At 36.6% G+C, this 19844-nt stretch overlaps 2 protein-coding genes across 3 annotated transcripts in view; one reads left to right on the top strand and one right to left on the bottom strand.

The window, feature by feature from the left end:
* Positions 1 to 2635, bottom strand: part of SELENOF (selenoprotein F) — a 49978-nt gene extending 47343 nt beyond the window's left edge. Inside the window, exon 1 of the mRNA XM_080802020.1 lies at positions 2271 to 2635. Within this exon, the coding sequence (XP_080658146.1) occupies positions 2271 to 2354 (84 nt within the window). The 5' untranslated portion in view covers positions 2355 to 2635. The remainder of the gene's footprint in view (positions 1 to 2270) is intronic.
* Positions 2636 to 2911: 276 nt separating this feature from the next.
* The window catches only part of HS2ST1 (heparan sulfate 2-O-sulfotransferase 1), a 172034-nt gene continuing 155101 nt past the window's right edge, over positions 2912 to 19844 (top strand). For both annotated transcript variants that reach the window (XM_080802019.1, XM_080802018.1), the window contains exon 1: positions 2912 to 3421. In XM_080802019.1, the coding sequence (XP_080658145.1) occupies positions 3298 to 3421 (124 nt within the window). In that variant the 5' untranslated portion in view covers positions 2912 to 3297. The remainder of the gene's footprint in view (positions 3422 to 19844) is intronic.

Genomic DNA, 19844 nt, shown 5'->3' with positions numbered 1-19844 from the left:
CTTCACCTTAAAATCAACAGGGAACCACTGAAGAATTATAATAAAGTTTGAAAACAATGACTGTGGATGCATTGTAGAGCTTGGATTAGAAAGGAAGAAAATGAAATATGGAACCCAGTTTAAGGAAACTGTTGGGGGAATTCCAGGCAAGAAAAATGGTGGTCAGAATTTAGGTATTGCCTGTGGACATAGAATAAAGTGGACCGGCTTGGAGATTTTCAAGGGTTTAATGACTAATTGGATTCAGAGAGTGAAAAAGAATTTAAAAATGACTACTTGCTGGCTTGGGCAACTGGGAAACTTACAAAGCCAACCATTTAGGTTCTGATAGTTAGAAGAGTGAACTAGGAGGTTATTAATGCTAATGAGAGATGTTGGTGGCCTGAATGAGGGATTAACATTAAGTGCATGGATCTGAGTGATATTTAGGAAGTAAAATCAAGAAGAGTTGGTAATTGCCTGATGTAAGACATATAAAAAAAGGTCAAAGATGATACCCAACTTTTTGACTTATGTGGATGGTCATGGTAGTAGATTATTTAACGGCCATAAATTCCTCCTATCCTGGTATGCAATTTCTTTGCCAAGTTTGTCACTCCTTCTGTGCAAAGATGGAGTCTATTTCTCCATCCCTGAAATCTAGACCAGTCCTATGATTTCCTTTGACAAATATTGTGAGATGGAAGTAATATATGTGCTTTCCAAGGCTAGCCTTCAGGAGGCACTGCAGCTTTTTTGCTCTTCAGGAGCACTATTCTGAGACTGCCATGAAAAGAAGTTGGGCTGGAGGACGAGAGGTCACATGGAGGAGAACCAAGTCACCCTTGCTGACAGCACCAACTAAGAATGAAGCCATCTTGGACCTTTCAGTTCAGCCGTCCTACTAGCTGAACACAACTACATTACACGAGCCAGAGGAAAATAGGAACTGTACGGCAGACCCACAAAATTATGAGAAATTGTTATTTTAAGCCAACAAAATTTGTGGTGGTTACACAACATTGATAATTAAAGACAGAAATCCGAAGTCAACGTGAAATGTTATTCCTTACCTTTGCATGGTGGTAGACTCTAATTATCTAAGACTGGCAAAACTAGAACAACAAAAATTCTCCAGTAGAAAGTTTAGAGAGGGGTCTTTCGGTAATTTCTAAGGGGGCACCAAATGCCTGAATAACAAAGTACTATGATGTTAATTAGAGAAGTTAAAAATCCTCCTTTAAGGTATGGTTGCAAAAACAAACGGGCAGGAACTCCAAACTCTTTGAGGAAAGAAAAGCACGGGCTGTTTATGGAAGTCTTTGGTAGAGGCATTAACTCCCCTAAATCGTGGTGAAGTCAATGAAACCATGTCTCCTAGGAGAAAACTGTTCAGCAGGCTCAGTAATGAAAATACCTTAAGAATTAAGCTGATTAATGAAACGTGTAAAAGCTTCCGCACTGCCCAGAAAAAAAGTTACTCAAATAGCAAAATATGGATCGCAAGCTTCTTAGGAGACATAAACCAATACTAAGTTGTACATGAATGAACAGAAAAATAAGACAAAACTGGCCCTTCTCCACTCAAAGATTAAGAACGCGTCTGTTGGGTTAATGAAGAACGAGTTTAAAAAGTTGGTTAACACTGCCAGATTTTAAACGAGAAGAAGGCTATCGTTTTAGAAAATCGATTTCAAAAATAAATTGTGCTTTAGTATAGAATAGCTCCTTTTATTGCAACGTTGTTTAAAACCACAAACGGTTTTAAACCAGCAGCACGTGAGTAACAGAGATCGGAGATAAAAAGCTAACAGTGAATTAGAAACCACTAACAATTGAGAGAAAAAAGTTAACCGGAAGTGTACCCTGGACCACAGATATGGGGGCTTTCGTCTAAGATTTAGGGAGAGCCTTATCACGAAGAACGGTAGTCTCTTGTATTCTGCCCATTTAAAAACAATTTTCATTCCTTTCTAAGATTCATTGCTTTCTACCCCCCCAACCCCCACCGTGAGGTTTATAGGTTGTTTTTAACTGGAACTCTGCAAAAGAAGTGCAACTCAAGATACTCTGAAGTCAAGAGAAAGAACCGCTAGAAATCCGGGGCGGGAAAAGAGAAGCATCAAATGAGGAAAGATGCCACGTAGCATTCCAGTCGGACCAGTCCCTAAGGAAGCCCAGTTCTCCCAACCTCTCCAAGCGTGGCTACCATGCAGGACCGAATGTTTCGTATTCCTTAGCGCAACATTTCCCACTCGCCCTGGGCTGCTGCGGAGATGATCTCCACTCACCGCTTGAAGTACAGCAGCCAAGAGCAACCGCAGCGCAAACGCCGGCCGGAGCGACCCAACCGACCCAGCCGCCATCGCTACCATCTTCCGTAGGTTTCCTACTGCCCGGAGGACCTCTCAGCTAGGGGCGTCCACTCCAGAGCCTTATCCAAAACAGTCTGTTAAAGGCCGTTGTTACCGAGTCTCTTACTCTTCAGAGACAGGTATTACCTAGAAGTATATTGAAACTTAAAGGTAGTCAAATATCTTTATATTTAATGTAAATACAAAGTCGCAGGGTCCTTCCGAAAACCCCTATCAGGCATTTTCCTAAACTCCCCAAATCTGTTTGGCTCCCAGCGCCTTCCTTTTATTCACGACAATTCGTCAAACAGCCAAGAAGCCTCGCCTTCGCCGGTTTCAGCCCGCCTCCTTTACCCAATCGAATGCCGCTTTGGTTGACACCCAAGGCAAGGGAAACCAACCGTAACACGAACCAAGAGTGAGGCTTCGGGTTTCTTCGGTCCAATAGGCACAACGGAACGCGAGCCGAGGGTGGAGCCTCCGGTTGCCGAGCAGCGTACGTGGATGCGTGCGCGTGGTGGCGGAGGGGGATGGGCAGGGGGCGGAGCCGAGGGCGGCGCAGCCGCAGCCGCAGCACTGGCGGAGGAGCGCGCGGCCGCGAGCTGAGGGAGGGAAGGAAGGAAGAGAAGGAGGCGGGCAGGCAGGCGGGAGCGGGGGTCGGGGACTGAGGCAGTAGAGAGGCGAGAGCCCGGCAGCCGCTTCGCGCTGTATTTGCTGCGCGGGCTTTTGGAGGGGGCGGCCGTTGAGTCGGTCCAGGAGAAGCGGGCACCGGCGGCGTTGGTACTGGCGCCTGGGGGCGGGGGACTGGGGCGGCGAGAAGGGGGGTCGCTGCGGTGGTTCTCTCGCTGTCGCGCTCTCCCTGCCTTTCTCTCCGCTCGGTGGGCTGCCCCCCGGCGTCTCACTCGCCTCCGGGGCCCCGCTCCCCGCCCCCCGCGGTATGTCTTGATCCCGAGCAGCGGGTTTCATGGGGCTCCTTAGGATTATGATGCCGCCCAAGTTGCAGCTGCTGGCGGTGGTGGCCTTCGCAGTGGCGATGCTCTTCTTGGAGAACCAAATCCAGAAACTGGAGGAGTCCCGATCAAAGCTAGGTAAGGAGCAGAGCCACTTCGGGATGAGTGGTGTGCAAGGGGCCGGGCCAGGGAGGCATGTCCAGTTGCTCCGGTTGCAACCTGCGGTCTGGCTCGGGGGCAAGAGGGTGAAAGAGCTTGCAACGAGAGCTGGGACTGGGGGCATCGAAAACACAAGCTCCAAGAATGGTGTGAATTAAGCTTGAGTGGCATGCTGGGCTCGCGAGGTCACGGGGCAGAGGTTGCTAAGGTGGGCTTTCCCGTGCCTAAGGGTTACCAGAAGTAGGCATTCCACGGGGGAGAAGCAAGAGAAGACCGAACTTGGTAGGGAGCGGGAACTGCTGGAGGAGGCAGGAACGCTCAGCCTTCTGTGTTTTCCTGAGTCTACGGAAAGCCCCGGCAGTATCAGTCGAGGGCTGTTCTAATTTGAGGTGGGGGCACCTGGATACAGATCTTTTGTGGACCAGGAGGTTCGCCAGGGGTTGGATGGCCGGAAATGGAGGGAGATACTGGGAATCATGGTGAGTAAAAGAAATACACTGTAGTGAGTTGCACTCTTGTGCTGGGGGCAGCAAGGGACCACACAACTGACGGGAGAAATAGACTGCCAAGGTAGAACAGGAAAGCAAATAAAAAGCTTCAAGCGTGCTACTGAAAGGCGGCACGAGGCTTTTAAGTACTTTTTTTAGTGGAGCTAAATTTTATTAATATTTTGGGCTTAAGAATAGGAATGTTTGTGTATGTGGCCCCCGGCGATGTAGATGGAGTGCGTTTGGGAGAGAAGGGAACGCTGAAGGGGGATTACAGTGAGATTCAAGTTGATGGAAGGAAAAGTAAGATTATGCAATAAATAAACCATATGCTTAAGTACCTTAAGGAGTTAACAGTGCTTACTTTACTGAGAAAAGGGGTCTGAAGTATATAATGTTGGAGTATGAAGTTGTGAAAGACCAGAAAAATGCATAGATAATAGGTACTTTCAGATTACTAGGGAACTTTGGCATTTGGGAGGAGTTTGGGATGGCGGAGGGAGTGTTAAAAGAATGTCTGCGATACATTTTGATTTAAAAATGTACATGGCATTTAAAAATCAGCTCAAGAGACTCCAGTTTGAATATGGAAAAGTAATGTGTTTTTATATGTATACTTTCACCTCAGCATTAGTTTTAAATACTTTTTGGGAAGCACGCAATAAAATACCAGCAGCAAAGTCATTTAGACTGAGTAACAACTAGATGCTCCTGTGGGTGATAACATTAAAGAAAAATGTATTAGTAAATAATTGTAATATTAGAAGTATAGCTGCCTATTTGCAGTTTTGGCAGATTTTGCAAAAAGCCTTGGAAACATTTTAAAGAACAGTCTATCAAAGAGTATCAAATATATCTAATTGAAGTGTAACCAAAGTTAAAGGAGGAGCTCCGAATAATTCCATTCCTCAATCTAGGGTAAAACTTACCCTATACAGTTTTGAAGAGATATAAAATTTATTTACCATGATTTTATTAATTACGTGTCTTGTGTGATGGAAAAAATTACTCCCCTTAAACATTGAATGTTGGCCAATACACTTTTCCTTTTTGTTTGGATCCACTTAGCATTTGGGGTCATTTTCTGGCCTCTTTAATGATCCAATTTTACAGAAAAAAATGACTCCTCTTAGACAAATTTGAAAGTTATATTAAAATTAAGATTTGTATTTTTTCTTTGTTGAATCACTATTTCTTGAGCACGTTACAGTGGCTAGGATAACTTCAATTTTTTATTTTCTTTTTTTGCCTCAGATTTTTTTTCATAACACTTGAAAGTGGTTTCCATAGATACAGCCTAATTGATTTTAAAAAGAGGATTATCTTAACAGGAAAGCCACAGGTAGAAAATAATGTGTGGTTTTTTTTTCCCATGATTTTTTACAAGAAACCTTTAAATTCTATCAGAAATAATAAAAAGAGATCAAATAACATACTCAAAAAAGAGCCAAAAAAAGGAGCTCAAATACAAAACACTTGAAGGAACGAATAATGCTCTGGAACTGCAAAAATATGGCAGGTGAAATGTATGACTTTATGTCAGCAGTCTTGATTTCTTGAAAAGAAAAGTCTTATAAAAAACAGTACAAAAACAGATGTTACCAGTTAGTAATCTTCCTTAGGGAAGGAAGGCAGAAGGCATAGTTTGACAATCAGACTCTGTACTAGGCACTTCCATATGTGATATTCTTATGTAATCTTCCAAGAACACCATAGAAAGCTATTTTTACAGATGCAGGAATAGGCTCAAAGGTTATATAACTTGACCACATAACTAATAGTGGCCGAGTCAGGATTGGAACCCAGGTATGTGTGATTCTAAATCAAGTGCTTCTTCAATTATACCAGGTTGCTTGGGACTTTATATTGACATTACACTAAGATTTAGCAGTTTGAATAGAATTTTTAAACAGTAATATCAATGTTTAATTGCATTTATTGCTAAGAATGAATATAATTCCGGAAAAATCTAATTTCTGACACAAAGAAATTGGTTTAGTGTAATGTCTGGTTGTTTGTATCCAAATAATGAACATAATTATATTACCCAATGAAGCAACTGAAATAGGTTATTTCTGTTGTAGGAGAAAAAAAGTCTGCATTTATTTTCTGTAACTGTAAAGCTTTCTGTAAGCTTATGCATAAGTTACAAAATTTACACAGTCAAATCTATCAATTTAGGCAAGTAGGTTTTTTCTGTTACTTGAGAAGATTGTCTCCAACCAAGATTATATACATTCTCTATATTTTGCCATAGTATCTTATAATTTTTATTTTTTACCTTTAGTTCATTAAAGCATTCATGTATTTATAGAGATTTATTGTCATTTCTTTCAATGAATAGTAACTATGGCAAACAACATACTAATAATTCATTTCCCACTGTATGTTACGGTTATTTTTTTCATATATTACAATTCCTTTTTTCATATATTAAATTTTCCTGTGTTTTTGGATTGATTTTGGACTCCATTTTTTCCGACTAATTACAGATTCTCTAAACTTGCAGGACCTGTATATAGGCTTCAAGGCATCCATGAATTCCCTGAAATTATATGCGTAGCTTTCATCATATTTGCAAAGGCATATGTGATCCCTTTAATGGTAGGAAACACTGACTTGCAGTAGATTGTTTGTATTTAATGAATACAATTTATTTCTTAGCTTTTTAAAAATTTTTTTCTATTTCATTGCTTTTCTTTGCCTTTAGGATTAATATAACATGGAGCTTGTGAATTACATTTAGGATACAAACACATTTGTTATTAAAGAAGTTCTGTGGGGTTTTATGTTGAAAAATTTCATTTTACTAAAACGTATACTTAATTTTTCTAATGAGATATGGAAGATGACATGGAGTTGATAAAGTGTTACTTAGCTTACTACTTACTTAGCTTTCAGAATTTTATATCAGAATTTGTTGCTTTTACAAAGTAGTTTTTTCTGAATCTCAAGAGACACCTGTTGCTAATGTTGACTGATGGAATAGTACAATGAAACTTCTGTTACATAAATGTTAGAATTAATATGCTTTATTATTAATTTTTTATAGGTTCTAAGGATTTAAAATAATATTTGCTGTTCAAATGCTTCTAACACCGCTGTGTGAGTTTGTGAATACCTTAGGACATAATCTTTTAAATGAGGACAGTAACTCAGAATGGACTATTTAGTCCTCTTCATTGGTGAAAATTATGTTACTGTCTGTGTTCTTAAAATCCTCCTAAACTAATGAACTAACTCCAGGAGTAAGGTTGAGACTGCTCTTTGGAATTTGGTAGTATTTAAAGTGTCTGAAATGATTCAACAGTAATGTAATGTTTCCAAGAAGGATAGATTTCTCTACTTCTGAAATTGTTTGAAAAATTCACAGGAGTTTTGAAGACTTTGGATTAATTGGAATGCAGTTATTCTAAAATTGCTAATTAGTGCCTCACTTATGAGTCCTGGATAGGATATCTAGTGCCATGAGTAATCACTAGAAACAATTGGTCTCAATTAAGGTAATCCCAGGAAGTCTGTCTACCACTCTGTTAAGACTTCGAATAGCTTTTTGGCCCCTAGTGGAATTGAAACAATAATGAATATTCAAACACTGCTCTCTGGAAGTCCTCTTTTGAGGGAAAGCTTATAGGTATCTGGTGTCAGTCATGGTTCAGTATAGCCTAATTACTTACAATTATCTACCCACCTACTAGTAACTGTGTTTATGTACTCCACCTTTCTCCCTGTTAACTAGATTATCTGCCTGTTGGACCACTTGTGCACCTGATCCACTTTCCTAACCTATAAGGCATGATTCCAGAAGTTTTCCTTCATTCTCCTATAATCATTACTTCTCTTTCTGCTTGAACATTCTCACTAGCATATGGACATGCTATTATTTCTCCCATCCAAAAACCAAAGCAGTAGTTTCTCCTGACTACCCTTTTCTTTGCCAACCTCAGTTCCATATTTTAGCTTCCCTTTGCAGTAAAACTAAAAACTTGTCTCGTCTTACTCTAATTTTCTGACTCAACAGTAATTTCCTTAAGTCCTTGGTCAATTTTTGTTCTTCATTTTATTTGACCTATCAGTGGGATTTGACACAATTGGTCACTTCTTTTTTGGTAAGTTTTCTTTACCTTGCTTCCAAGATACCATACTCTTGGTTTTCTTCCTATGTCATTGGTGGCTGTGTTAGGCTTTCCTTTTCTGCTCAACCTCTTAGCATAAGCATAACCCAGGGCTCGGTTCTAGGAACTCTTCTCAATTTATTCTCCCTTAGTGGGTGACTTCTATGCTGACAACTTCCAAATACATATTTCTAATTCAGGCCTATTTCCTGGGAATTTGGCTGCTCACTTGAGTTTGGCTTTGAGTGATTAATAGACCTCTCAAACTCATGGTGTCCAAAATGGATCTTCTGATAACTCTGTCCACTGCCTCATCCAACCTGAATCTAATTTATCTTTGACCTTCTCTATCTCAGTTGATGGCAGCTCTATCCTTTCAGTTGCCAGGGGTTTACTTGACTTTTCTTTTTTCACATTCTGCATCTAATCTGTCAGAAAAATCCTGTTAGCTTTACCTTCAAATATTTCTAGAATATGACTACTACTCACCACTTGTACTGTTATCACCCTAATTCAAGATACCGTCATCTTTTCCCTGGATTACTGCCATGTCTTAACTAGTCTGCTGCCACACTTGCCTTTCTACAGATTTTTTTTGTCTCCTTCTACAGACTGTTCTTAATATAACAGCTAGAGTGATCCTTTTAAGATGTAAATCAAATCATGTCACTGGGCATAAAACTCTTTGGAAGCTTCCTGAGTTAGAGTGATGCTAGCTGCTTTTAAAACAAAGCCCCCAGTTTTACTGGCTAAACATGGCAAATGCCTTTTTTTTCCATTCACTTATTAGGCGATCATTTTGGTGGATGTTTTCTACATGGGTGATTGATTCAGGGTCTTGGGTACTTCCTGCCATGAAGGACATGAAAAGGTTGAGGAGGCCCCCCTAAGCTTTTTTGGCCTCTTTTATCCTTAGTTTATTGATAAAGACTGTTCACTATATGCAAGGGGTGAGGTTGGGAAATGGGGTTTTTAGCTGGCAGTTACTGATCAGTTACAACTGTGTATTATGGAAGGGGGCAGCATACATTTGAATTTCTTGAATCTCTTTGCATAAATCCTAAAATTTATTTAGGTTTGTTTTATGCCTCAGTATATAAACTGTCTTAGTTAAGTGTTCCGTGTGAACATGAAAAGTGTATATTGTGTTGTTATAGGGTGGAGTATGCAGTACATGTCAATTAGGTCTAGTTGGTTGGTAAAGTTGTTCTTCTGTCTCCTTGATTTTCTTCCTGCCACTTGTTCCAGCAATTATAGTGAGAGGGATTTTGAAATCTCTGAAAATAATTGTGAATTTCTCTATTTTTGCTTGAAGCTCTGTTACTTTTTGCTTCATGTATTTTGAAGTACTATGATTAGGTGCATAAATGTGTAGGAATGTCATGTCTTCTTGGCTAATTAACCCCCTTTTCATTATGAAATGTCCCTTTTTATCCTTGGTAATGTTCTTTGCTCTGAAACCTATTTGGTCTGATTAGCCACTTCAGTTTTCTTTTGATTAGTGTTAGCATGATAGATCTTTTCCCACTCTTTGATGTTAACCTGTTTGTCTTTTTATTTAAAGTGGATTTCCTGTAGGCAGCATGTAGTTGGGGCTTGCATCCATTTCATAATCCCCCTTGTAAATGGTGGTGTTTAGAATATTTACTATTGTAATTATTGATATGGCTGGGTTTGAATATGTGTGTTACTGTTTTTTTTTCTATTTGTTCCATCTGTTCCTTTTATCCCCTTTTCTCTTTCTGGCTTCTTTAGGATTAAGTATTTTGTTATTACATTTTATCTCATTTGTTGACTTAGTGGTACACTTTTTTGTGATTTTTTTTTTTTTTTTAGTGATTGCTTTAGGGTTTATGGTATACATTATACTATGTCATGTGTAAGAATCTTATACTTCTCTTTCCTCTTGCCTGGCTTTTTGCTATTGTTATTATATGTCTTATTTTTACAATCAGTTTATTAAAACTTTTTTAACTTATTAAACTTATTTAAACAATCAGTTATCTCTTAAAGAGAGTAAAAATTCCTGTTTTATATTTACTCATCCATTTTCCATTCCCAGTGCTCTTCATACTTTATGTAGAATGCAGGTTTTCATCTGGTACTATTTTCCTTGATCCTGAAGGATTTCTTTTAAAATTAGTTATACTGAGGCGCCTGGGTGCCTCAACTGTTAAGCGTCTGCCTTCAGCTCAAGTCATGATCCCAGGGTCTTGGGATCAAGCCCTGCATTGGGCTTCCAGCTCGGTGGGGAGCCTTATTCTCCTTCTCCCTCTGCCTTTCCTCACTGCTCGTTCTCTCTGTCTCAAATAAATAAAATCATTTTAAAAAGATAGTTACACTGCAAGTCTACTGGTGATGAATTTTTTTTCACTTTTGTATGTCTAAAAAAGCCCCTAGTTGCCTTAGATATTTTTGCTGGGTATAGAAGTCTACATTACTATATATTTTTTCTTTCAGTACTTTATAGATGTTGCTCCATTGTCTTGGCTTATGTTTCTTAAGAGGCTGCATCATTATTGTCTTTGTTCAGCTGTACATGATATCCTTTTTTCTTTTCACTGCTTTTAAGATTTTCACTAGGTTTTACGTTTACTAAAATGCGCCTTGCTGTAGTTTTCTTCATGTTTTAGTATGTTATTTTAGTTAATATCGTTGATACTGTATATGTGTTATTTTGGTTAATAACTTTTAAAAGATAAGAATTTTAAAAAATCTAGCTGCACAGTGTAAATATCATAACTGAAATCCTACTGCAAAAATGACTTTTTATTTGGTCTTCAGTAAAGAGTTGTAAACTCGACCCTATTTTTATTCATCAGAAAAGAGCTTAGTGATTAATTAGGGCTGTCTATGTTTTTTTCAGTTTCTAAGGTGTGATGTAAAAGGAAAATATCTTAAGTAGTCAGTGATAAATATAATATTTTGAATGTAGGGAAGAATGTTAGAGCTTTGAGTAAATTGAGTTGAATTAAAATTGATAAAATCCTCCTTCAACCTTGCATTTGACTTAGTTTTAGCTTTGTCCATATCATACTGAAACTAGTTCAGTTGGTTTAGACGTGAAGATTGTTGATCAAATACAACTGAGAAGTTTGTGATTATTTTGTATTTAGATTTTAGGAAGCTGCCTCTAATTGCCAGGTTTTTTATTTCACTGTAGTATTTTTTTAGTAAAATACAAGCATCTCCAGTTGTGTTGCATGTTCCATGTGTGTTACACACCTGTGGCGGAAAGCCAGTTTAGCTTAATTGTTTCTTCCATAGAAGAGCTGATTAGAAAACTGGCTTGACATGATCTTCAAGTATATTTTAGTGGACAGCTTCTTCATTTTGTTAAATAGGATAGAATAAAAAATATTCACCGTTGTCCTCTAGAACATAAATTTCTTATCCTCCCTTTATGTTTTAAAGATTGAAACAAAATGATATTTTATTGTCTCAAATGATATTTTATTGTCTCAAAGTAGATTTCTGAGCAAAGAAAATTAGGAGTATGTGTAACTTTGGCTCCTGAACCTGGGAATTGTCAGTGATAGTCTCTCCCTGATTTGGGGTGAACCTATCCAGGAATGTCTGATTGATGAGATGCCATTATGCTCCCTTTCTCTTCTGCCCTAGGTTAGAACTCTGACTAATTAAGCTTGTGACTAGCAACAACTCTTCTTTCTCATGACCACTCTAACTTCCCCTTGACCTTTTTTTTTATTTGATTTTTTTTTTTTTTATTTGAATCTCTTCTTTCTTAACTACTGGGCCCCTTTCTTCTGTGATTTTCTGCTTTTCCCACCACCGGCAAGCCATCATGACCTCTGAACCTTCATCTCTAACAGACAATAATAATAATAACTAACACTTGTTGAGTACTTACTGTAAGCTAGGCATATTTTAAATGTTTTATTTGTATAACTTCATTTAATATAAATGTTGCTTATTTCTGCTTTCCTTAGAGAGTAGGAAGATAAAATGATCCTCAAATGATGTAATGAACATGAAAATGTTTGTAAACTATAAAAACTACAATAGAAAAACTACAATTATAGGTTGTTGTTAATAGTGATGATAATATATTTATCTTCCTTTTGTTGCTGTTGTCTTTTTGGTTTAATGTAGTTTTCAGTTTATGTTTTTTTGCTGCTGTAGGCTTTGCCCAATGTCCTACCTCATAGGATTACGCTTGTCTTATAAATGTTTATATAAATCAAATGATGATGTTACATGAGTTAAAGGTTTGACATTCAGATGAAATATTTCTTTCCTCTCTTAGGAAGGAGTAAAAATCACTGGCAGCTCATATTGTTATTTGCTTCTAAAGATAGACATCTATTTACTCTCATAAAAATTACAGAAAAGTCCTCTCTTTTTAACATGACTGAAGTTCCTTCATTCTTGCCTACTAATCTTTGCCAACTTGGCAGTTTAAGGATAGGTTTTTATAAAATGCACATTAAATTTGATTTGGGACAAGGGAATTTCTGTGTGTGTGTATGTGTGTGTGTGTGTGTGTGTGTGTGTGTAAAATAATTCCTTTGCTTCTAAATAATTTTTTAAGGGGTTGATAGTTAAATTAGTGGAGGAAGAAAGAACCCAAGCCTACTTCTCCATATGGAAAAAGTTTTATGTGATAGTTCCTTTATTGTCAGTTTTCCCAAAGTGATTCATTGTCATTTTCTCAAGTACAGAGGGAAAATGTATTCTGTATCCTTTATCTTAATTGAGGAATTTAAACTTTCTTACTTTTTTATTTGAATGTGGAATAGATCGTATTATAGGTTTAATGCTGAAATTATGAGAATCCTAAAGAATAGAATTCTTGAATCTTACACAGCATCAGAGACTTTTCAACTTTTAACTACAGTTAAATATAATGCTTACTTCAGACTCTGAGGTAAATTTTGGAGAAGTAACATCATTGCTGCCTTTTATTTAAGGAGTCAGGGAAACATTACATACTTGCATTTGGTTTACACAATGAAAGTGAAGTGGAAAGGTCATATTATTTAGTAATAACAGTTTGGGAAAATCAGGCATCTAATCATAAGAATTGAGGTTATATAATATTGTAGCATAAATGCTTTGTGATACTGCTCTTACTATGATGCTACAGGCTCTGACTGTGATTTAAGGTTTTCAGTGTAAAACCCAGTAACAGTAGAACCTTATGTATTGATTATTAACTGCATTTTGACAGAATTTAAGACCACATTGTTTATTTAGAAAAAAAATTATGGTATGTAAGTAATCTTTCTATTTGGTTTTTTAATTTAAGAAAATCTAAAAAGAAGTTCATAACTGGGACACCTGGGTGGCTCAGTGGGTTAAAGCCTCTGCCTTCGGCTCAGGTCATGATCTCAGGGTCCTGGGATCGAGCCCCGCATTGGGCTTTCTGCTCAGCAGGGAGCCTGCTTCCTCCCTCTCTCTCTCTGCCTGCCTCTCTGCCTACTTGTGATCTCTGTCTGTCAAATAAATAAATAAAATCTTTAAAAAAAAAAAGGTTCATAATTTACTCATATAGCCATGATAACTAAGAAAAATCGGACTAAGTTGACATTGATAAGCTACAGTTTTCAAATATGATTTAAAGTATTGTTAGATTAACATTCAAGGCTAAAATTGCCAAAGCTTAAATTAAAGATAGTTTTGAGGAGAGCTGTTGCCTTAATTTTTCTTTTCTTTATTATTATTTTTTTAACCATTCCTTTGGTTGTTCGGAGTATAGTACACTGGCATTATATACTAATTCATTTTATAGTCTAAGCAGTAGCAACCTAATTATCTTGCCTGGGGTTGAAAATATTCCTGAATAAATAAAGCGATGCACAAAAGTCATATAACGTTTTATTTTAGGCTAGGGTAATGATCAAACATATTAACTTGTGATTTATAAAATTAAAATTACTGATTCAATGAGTAGTAATACCTAATAGTAATAGTCTGCCTTCTGTATTAGATCAGCATTAATAATGGGAGATAAGTAAGATCTGGTTACTAAAAGCACATGCACTATCAGACAAAGAAGTGGGAGCTCTTTTCAAGAGAGGAGGTAGAAGAAGGCAGGAGAAATGTGACAATCTAGGTTAAGTTAGTATGGTGAACCTGTCTTCCTTGAAAGCTTCTGAGCATAGTTCTGAAGAAAGTAATGCAGTTATGGTATGCTTATAAGATAACAGGACACACAATGATATTATTTTTCAAAATAGTCACCATGAGAAAGTTACACGTTAAAAATAATGCAGTTGCTAAAAATATTTTGGAGCTGTGTGGAATTGGTTTTGGAAGTTTTAAAACTATACAAATCATTTTGATTTCTTTATAGACATAACTGAAAATTATAATTAAAAAATTTAAATTATTAATTATAGATTATTTGGAAAAAGGGTAAAGGAAAGGTAATGTTTGTTTCACATACTAACAAGCCCATTCTTTGCAAGTTTCTTTCACATAGGTTTCTTAGATAAAACTGATTATAATATTTTATCTTTTCATTTAACATCAAATCATAAACATGTTCATAGGTTGTTATCACAATAGCTAACATAATAGTGGCATAATAAGCCCTCTTTCTGAGGTGGGGAAATAGGAGTCTTTTGATAGGATTTCAGCCTTTCATTATGGTAAACTATGAAGTAACCACTTGTACTGATTTTGTTTCATTTAGTATAATATTCTAAATATAATAACATATGAGTTTCAGAATCTCTTTAGTTGGGTTGAAATTTAAAATCCCAATCTAGAATGCATTTGATTTTATATCACTTTCCCTTGTAGGTTTCATCCAGCACTAATCCAGGTGTTATAAGGCCTCTAGCTTTTATAATTTCAGGGGTCCTTTTTAAGAAAAAAAAAAAAAGTACAGAATTATGAATATAAAATCATGCCTACGGCTTTTGGAAGAGGCCCATGCTAAGTGTATGAACCAAAAGTTTAAACTTTATTAGCTTTATAGTATAAATCCATGTGTAATTCCATCCTTCTGATGCCTCATGATACTCAAAGTCAAGGAGGAAAGTGCTCTCTGATATACTAAAGAATTGTTCTTTTAAAAAAAAAAAAACAAAAAACCAAATTATGTATCTTTCCATGTATGTATTTCCATCTTCATACCTTCTGAATACTTGGTTTGTGAAACATTTAGATGAAATTATAAACATGGTTGGTGTGGAGAGAACTGCTTGGGTCTGGGGAGCAGATAATTAATCCACTCCCCCTTCCACTGAAATTTTCTACCATTTGAGCAAACACATAAGTGAATCAGATGGAGATCGGAAATTTACAAGTGGAGATCAGAATTTTGGTTGAATAAAGCTGGATTGGAAGGTTTAGCTTAGATGTGTCACCACAATGGCCTTCTCAGTACTCTTCATCTCTGATTACAATTTATCCAGTAATTTACTGCACTGAACAACTGAAGGCCTCTTGATAGGGGCCAGAATGTCAGCTTTCCTTTAAGTCTACAGCGCAGAACAGCAAAAACTGGGTGCATCTTCAGATAAGTACTGGCTCTAAGTGAAAAAGAACTAATGTGACACTGAACAAAGCATGCCCAATTCCATCTCCCAAATTCACCAGAGAGGTCCATCTTTCACTCCTTCCCCACTCTATGAATGCTTTCTTTTTTTTTTTTTTTAAGGTATTAAGACTATTAACTTCACAATTTCCCCTAGATAGTAATTGGCTTTTCAGTTTGGTTCATGGTATTTTTATGTATACCATAGATTTTGATATAATTAAAATTATTCATTCTTTAGGGTTTTTGCCTTTTTAAAAAATACATGTATGTGTGTATATGTATATTTAAATAAAGATGTAATAAATATAAATACAATTTTATTTGAGTATGTGTTTAATGGTATTCTGGTTTAACTTCCAAATATGAGCACTCTGAACGTTGTATATACCAATTGGAAAAACAAGACAAAATTATGAATGGAGCGATTACATTTCTTAAAACAAACTTTTATATAACTGAAGGATCTTTCCTGGTCTAAGTCTTTGAATGAGCCTGTGCCTCTTGGCACTGACTTTGTGGAGTGTTCCCCTGCCCTTCACTGCTCAACACTTAGGTGACACTAGAAGTCTAGAGAGGATTGAAGTTAGGTATTTCCTTTACTAGGGGTTGGTTAGGCTTTGGTAAAGTAGTTTCCTTTGATGGCAAAGTAGTTTCCTTTGAGGGCTGGACTTTGTTATGGAGAAGAGATAGAACCTTGGGCTATTTCAAATGGCTGCTTTTCCCCATCCCTCTCTAGATATGAGGGAGTTTTTCTCAGGTCTTCATAATGTGAACCTGTGGGCGCATCTGGAGGTAACACTTAGGAAAGTCCTCCTCCCCAAGTCTGCCCATTCCCTGATTTGTTGTTCTCAAGTTAGTACACAGGGAACTTTGAATAATTCATCAATTGTAGTTTCTGTTCCCAGGGATACTGACCCCACCTGTGGGCCTCACAGTTTCTATAAGTTGTGATTCTCTGTATTCACCTCTCTCTCCAGTTTTCAGGGCAGCAGTTTGCCTGGTCCTCAGTTCTCTGATGGATCTAACAAGAGTTCTTGATTTTCAGTTTGTTCAGCTTTTTTCTTACTGTGAGGATGGTAGTAATGACTTATAAGCTCTTTTCACATCTAACCAGAAACACCCTTAGTGATATTTTGTAAGTAGTCATACAGTTTTATTGTTACTTTTATTTTTTGACTTTTATGTTTTTAGTCTATCTAGAATTTAGGTTTGTAGGGATATAGGGAATAGGGTGTGTATCTGGGCCATTTGTTTGCACTACTTTGCTTAACAATTCTTGGATGATAGGGTTTTCTGCTTTCAATTCTCATAGCCTAATGATTTTCTTTAGTACCTGGTAGGGGTAATCTTTCCTGCATGACTCTTTGCTTTACTTGTTTGTTATTCCAGTTGAACCTCAGAATCATTTTGTTAAAAAGAAAAAAAGGCATTAGGATTATTGTGACAGAATTATTTTGTTAAGAAAAAAAAGGCATGGGATAATTGAAATGCTTCAGGTAAATAATATGATTAGAATGATAGTGTTATGTTTGTACTTTCCCATCCGGAAATATTTATCTTTGTTCATTCAGATTTTCTTTTACATTCGAAAGTTTATAATTTGTTTTCAGATACACAAGTTTCTTGTGAGATGTATTTTGTGCATTTTTAAGACCTTTTTATTTTGAAATAATTTTAGATGCACATGGAAGTTGCACAAGTAGAGTACACAGACTTCCTGTGTACTGTTTAATGTTATCTAGCTCCCCCAATGATGGCATCTTATAAAACTATAATGCAGTTATCAAAGCCAGGGAATTGACACATTGGTATGATACTATTAACTATGGCCTTTTTGGATTCCATACTTTTTTACATGCAATACACACACACACACACACGTATGTGTATATATATCTGCTGTTTTTGGACTTACCTTTTACTACACACCTCTTCCCTGACCTCTCATCCTTCCTCAACCCCTCCCCTTCACTCCCCCCACCAAGAGTGAGAATGATGATAATTTTCAGGAAGCTACTTTGCTAACAGATTTGAATTCTAAAAGCTTTTTGGTTGCTTTCATTGAGGTTTTTAGGAATGTAATCTTCTCATTTGCTAATAGTGTTATTTTTGTTTCTTACTGTATCCCATCATACAGCACTGGCTAGATTTCTAAGTTACAATTATTTTGTTCTGATTTTTATGTAATTGTCCTTGGGCTTCACATTTAAGAGGAAAATTAGCTGTAGATATATATGATTAGTTGATTTCTCTAATATTTGGTATTAAAATTAATCATTAATATGTAATAAGTGTTTTGTCATGTTTCTGGAATTCTAATCACATTATACGAATTATCTCATTTAATCTTCACAACCTCCTAAAACAGGTGTCAATATTGTTTCTTTACAGGGGAGTAGTAAATTGGTTTAGGATAAAAATTAACTTAAAGTTACATAGTTTGGCTCAAGCTGAAGTTTAAAAAATTTTTACTCATTTTGCATTTAACCATTCTTCTTTATTATCTTTATCTTGTATAGCAATACAAAAGATGCATTTTAAGCTATTCATATAAGATGAATTTGATTCTGGGGCATGTGTTTATTCCATGGAAATGGTATTCTAGAATTACTTTTAAAAAATTCAGATTAGGGCGCCTGGGTGGCTCAGTGGGTTAAAGCCGCTGCCTTCGGCTCAGGTCATGATCCCAGCGTCCTGGGATCGAGTCCCGCATCGGGCTCTCTGCTCAGCAGGGAGCCTGCTTCCTCCCTTCTCTCTCTACCTGCCTCTCTGCCTACTTGTAATCTGTCTGTCAAGTAAATAAATAAAATCTTTAAAAAAAAAAAAAAATTCAGATTAAACACTATTCCAGTGTCTAATTATACTTATAAAAAGTATGTTCTTTGAAGGATAGAAGTCTAAGCCTGTTCCTGCCTCCCTTTCTTCTGCAGGTGTTCGTTTAGAGGTATAGCCATTGTTGAGTATTTAAATATGTCAAGATTCCTTCAGTTAGATGGATGTGGAATTAATTGTGGGAGTACAAAAAATTAATATTTTATACTTAATTATAGAGAGCATTAACTTTTTCAGAAACATCAAATGTTAACTCCCCTGCAGTTTAAGTTTAGTATGCATTCTTATTTCTGATGACTTTAAGATGATGTCAGAGTTTTGCTGTGACTTAGCATTAAGGAATCACAAAATAATGGACTGTTTTATTTCAGATGAGCCTTGAACGACATTTTACTCAGTTTCCTTCTCATTTCGGAATGGTTTCTTCTCCGACTTTTTTAGTATGTTATTTGTGGGAAAAGAATTAATTTTTTATTCTAGCTTCAGTCTTTAATAATTTTTAAAATCCTGTGCGTTTCCTTCTATCTTGTATGTATATGTCTCTTTCAAACTTGAGCCAGTTATAGTATATCTATATTGTTTTCTTTGGGCACCTTAATCTTTTGTATTGACATTCATTGGTTCCTTCACTTCCACCTGTCTTATACTTATTTCATTAACTTAGGTAAAAGCTGCTAAAACATACTTGTGCTAATATATCATAACAATGTAATAAATTAATCCTTTAAAATGAATTTTATTTTGTCATTGACTTTGGTGACGTGTACACAGTAGTTATTCTCTGATATCTAACGAGATCACTTGTTAAATGTTTTAGCTTGCATTCCTTTTGCTGAGCTGTAACATTAATTCTCTGAAATCCTCTGGAAGGAAAGATAAAGATTGTATGTTGATTTCTTCCAGTCAAAGAAAAGGTGCATTGATAGAACAGGGTATATAAAGTATATTCTGTTTTATGTTTGAAGATGGACTATACAGATGTCTTTTTCTTTTTTCAGAAGTTCTTTAGTAAGTTAATGAGAAGGTAGGTGGTCTTTTTAGGGGTAAACAGCTTGAAATTTTGAAATTAACTTGTACATAGACTTTTCTGTTTGACATTAGGGGTATTTTCTGCCACCGTTGCTTGATTTTTTAAATTAGAATCTTCTTTCCCAGTACAGATATCAATCACTTTCAATTAAGTTGCTGTGAACAATTCCTTCTGCCCATTTCTCTTTTAAGCTTTTTCATTCTCTTTCCAGTGAGTTCTTTATACTCAGTTTTTTTGGACAGCGTGTTTTTTTTTTTTTTTTTTTGGAAGGCAAGGACTCCCTATGTAGCTTTTGTGATAGCCCAGTTATGAAAAACAGTGGGATAAATGTTCACATTACAACTTCCTTTTATTGGCTGAGGTGGTGAGGATTAGTAGGAAAGCAAAAACAAAAATGTGAACCTTGGCAAGTGTTCAGGTATTTTTT

The sequence above is a fragment of the Martes martes genome (assembly GCF_963455335.1).
Source record: "Martes martes genome assembly, chromosome: 4".
In the NCBI taxonomy this organism is placed as follows: Eukaryota; Metazoa; Chordata; class Mammalia; order Carnivora; family Mustelidae; genus Martes; species Martes martes.
This window is presented reverse-complemented; position numbering and strand designations above follow the sequence as displayed.